Source organism: Poecilia reticulata, linkage group LG22, assembly GCF_000633615.1.
Source record: "Poecilia reticulata strain Guanapo linkage group LG22, Guppy_female_1.0+MT, whole genome shotgun sequence".
Taxonomy (NCBI): Eukaryota; Metazoa; Chordata; class Actinopteri; order Cyprinodontiformes; family Poeciliidae; genus Poecilia; species Poecilia reticulata.
This window is the reverse complement of record NC_024352.1, coordinates 8,003,930-8,007,225: the sequence shown is the minus strand read 5'-3', so window position 1 is coordinate 8,007,225 and position 3,296 is coordinate 8,003,930. Positions and strand designations below refer to the sequence as shown.

Here is a 3,296-nt window from a genome sequence, read left to right as displayed (position 1 = left end):
AAAAGGGAACTTCAACTATTTTTAAACAACTCCAATCTCCAAAAGTGTTAGGATTCATTGTAGACTGTTTTTGCAATCCCATATTTTATTTATTTTACCTTGAGATCAGAAATGTCTTTTGCAAGTGCATCCTGGTAGATTAAGTATATGCTGCAGAAAAGTGAGCCATTTTTAAATATTTGACATTTCTTTCATAGGTTGGGAGAAACTAGAACATTTAGGTTAAACATCAGGTCTGCAGTTTTCTGAGTGAACCTCTAGATTAAAAAGGTGAGTCAATATTAGAAAGTAGTGCTGGGAGATATCAGGAAAATCGAATATTCAAATATGTTTTTGCTATATCATGATACACGATATATATCACGATATTCTTAAATGAGCTCCAAAGTTATTTTAAACTAGACTCCTTGCAGCATGTCACCCACCAAGTTCCCTGTCACCCACCAAGTTCCCGCCCCCCATTTCCCTGCTAGACTTAAATGTAAGCTCATATAAAAAGGGATGCAGTGTTTTGCCATGAACCGTCTACACTAAGACAAGGTCAGAAATAAGTTTTAACAAAGAAAAATAGTGAGGCAGAGGGAAGTAAGTCAGTTATGCTTGATTTTGACAAACTTAACAAATAGATGTGCTGTGGAATAAGATATGTTTTGGTTCAGCTTAAAAATAAAAAAGGCGATTTACACACAAACTGACAGATCATCAGTAGAGCAGGTGTTTAAATTAGCTAATAAACCACCGCTGTGTTAGCTTGTCTAATAGCAGCGGTGGCTAATCTACCACAGCGATCACTTATTAAGAATTGCAAAATACACATCAAGCCTAAAAGCATAAAACTGTAACGAACTGAATGTTCTGTACTATGTGGGGGTAATGTTCGAGTGTTTTTGGTGCTGAATCCTGATGCACAAAGTTACAGGTGTTGTCAGTTGCTATGGCAACGAGTCTGCTTGCATCGTAAAGCCGACAGAGAGCGAGAGAAAAAAAGAATGAGTAGCTTTGAGTTATTTTTCCCATTGCATAGCATTAAATGAATCATACATACGTCTCCAAGTTTCACTTTAACGGACCAGTTGTACCGCGGCAGCGCAGCTATGAACGGCATGAAAGAATAGTCTGATTAGGCGGTGAAATAACTTTGTGGTACAACCTTTTGTTGCAATAGTTATATAACATGTTTCGCGAATTACCTAATTTTGTTCCACATACTCCGCATAAAATCTGAACTATTGCCAAATTATTGACCCAGCGCCGTTTCTCTTCGGAACTAGACTAGTTCATCTGACACTTCTTCTCGTACCGTCTCAGTCACGGCTCGCCTCAAACTCTCGCTGTCACCATGTTTGTTTTCTCCCAGCGTGATTGATAGAAAAATTTCAGGTTGGGAGGGGTGAGGGACTAGTGATGCATTCATAGGGTGTCGGACAAACAATACTCGCAGTGAATTTGATGTCAAAAGTTTATTATTTGAACGACGATTTATAATCAATGGTTGCGATACAGCCATGTTAACTACCGTAAATTGAAAATATCACGATACATCGAGTATACTCGATACATCGCCCAGCCCTATTACAAAGTGAACAAAACAGTTTATTTCAGAATACTTTACCGAGAGAATGACACAACAAACCTGATAGGAAAATGTTCTAAAAATGTTTATGTTTTTGTTTGTCCAGATGCATCACACAAGTATTCATCTATAAATCCAGCCTATTATTTCTGATGTGTTTATTTAAATAATTTCTGTGAATGCAGAAGTGTATCTTGACAAATTAGGATCTGATCAAAAATAAAAGTTATATTTCAAACCTCGAGTTTTGTTCATTTTGATGATAGTGGCTCACAGTTAGAGAAGATTCGGTACATCAGAAAAGATGACTATTTCATAAGCGATGCTGGACTGAACATTCCATAAGTATTATTAAAAATAATGATTTAAATATTATTTTGGATTTTTCTTTTATTTTATTAATCTTAAACAGTGAATGCAAGACTGAAGAACAACAAGTTACCTACCTAAAGCTGTGCACAGGTTCAACATCAGCAGAGAGTAGTAGTNAAAAGGGAACTTCAACTATTTTTAAACAACTCCAATCTCCAAAAGTGTTAGGATTCATTGTAGACTGTTTTTGCAATCCCATATTTTATTTATTTACCTTGAGATCAGAAATGTCTTTTGCAAGTGAATCCTGGTAGATTAAGCATATGCTGCAGAAAACTGAGCAGTTTTTAAATATTTGACATTTTTTTCATAGGTTGGGAGAAACTAGAAAATTTAGGTTAAACATCAGGTCTGCAGTTTTCTGTTGTGAACCTCTCTATTAAAAAGGTGAGTTAATATTACAAAGTGAACAAAATTGTTTATTTCAGAATACTTTACAGAGAGAATGAGACTATAAACCAGATAAAAAATGTTCTAAAAATGTTATGTTTGTCCAGATGCATCGTTACACAAGTATTCATCTATAAATCCAGCCTATTATTTCTGATGTGTTTATTTAAATAATTTCTGTGAATGCACAAGTGCATCTTGACAAATTAGGATCTGATCAAAAATAAAAGATATATTTCAAACCTCGAGTTTTGTTCATTTTGATGATAGTGGCTCACAGTTAGAGAAGATTCGGTACATCAGAAAAGGTTATTAGGTAACACTTTATTTGAAGGGTGAATAAGACAGACATGACACTGTCATAAACATGACATAACACCTGTGATGAACATGAATAAGCCTTAGTAAATGTTTGACTGTTGTCATAAATCGTCATTCGGTAAATTATGACACTTTTAATATAAAGTTGACATTATTCAAAATGTCTTTGTTATGACAACTTGACATTAACCAAGAAATCATTACTGATATGAATTTGTTATAAAAGTATTACTGATTGCACTTTAAAAATTAGGTAACTTTATGTTATTAAAGGTAAAGTTTAAACAGTAATGATGTCTTGGTTAATGTCAAGTTGTCATAACAAAGACATTTTGAATAATGTCAACTTTGTATTAAAAGCGTCATAATTTACCGAATGACGCTTTATGACAACAGTCATAAATATTATGACTGTCATGACAGTCTTATTCACCCCCCTTCAAATAAAGTGTTACCGGTAAGGATTACATAAGAGATGCTGGACTGAACATTCTGTATGTATTATTAAAAATAATGATTTAAATATTATTTTGGATTTTCTTTTTTTTTATTAATCTTAAACAGTGAATGCAAGACTGAAGAACAACAAGTTACCTACCTAAAGCTGTGCACAGGTTCAACATCAGCAGAGAGTAGTAGT

The 3,296-nt window shown here is 34.1% G+C and overlaps 1 protein-coding gene across 1 annotated transcript in view; it reads right to left on the bottom strand.

The window, feature by feature from the left end:
- The window catches only part of tmem62 (transmembrane protein 62), a 21,212-nt gene that overhangs the window by 4,761 nt on the left and 13,155 nt on the right, over positions 1 to 3,296 (bottom strand). The window contains exon 12 of the mRNA XM_008399329.2: positions 2,020 to 2,077. Within this exon, the coding sequence (XP_008397551.1) occupies positions 2,020 to 2,077 (58 nt within the window). The remainder of the gene's footprint in view (positions 1 to 2,019; positions 2,078 to 3,296) is intronic.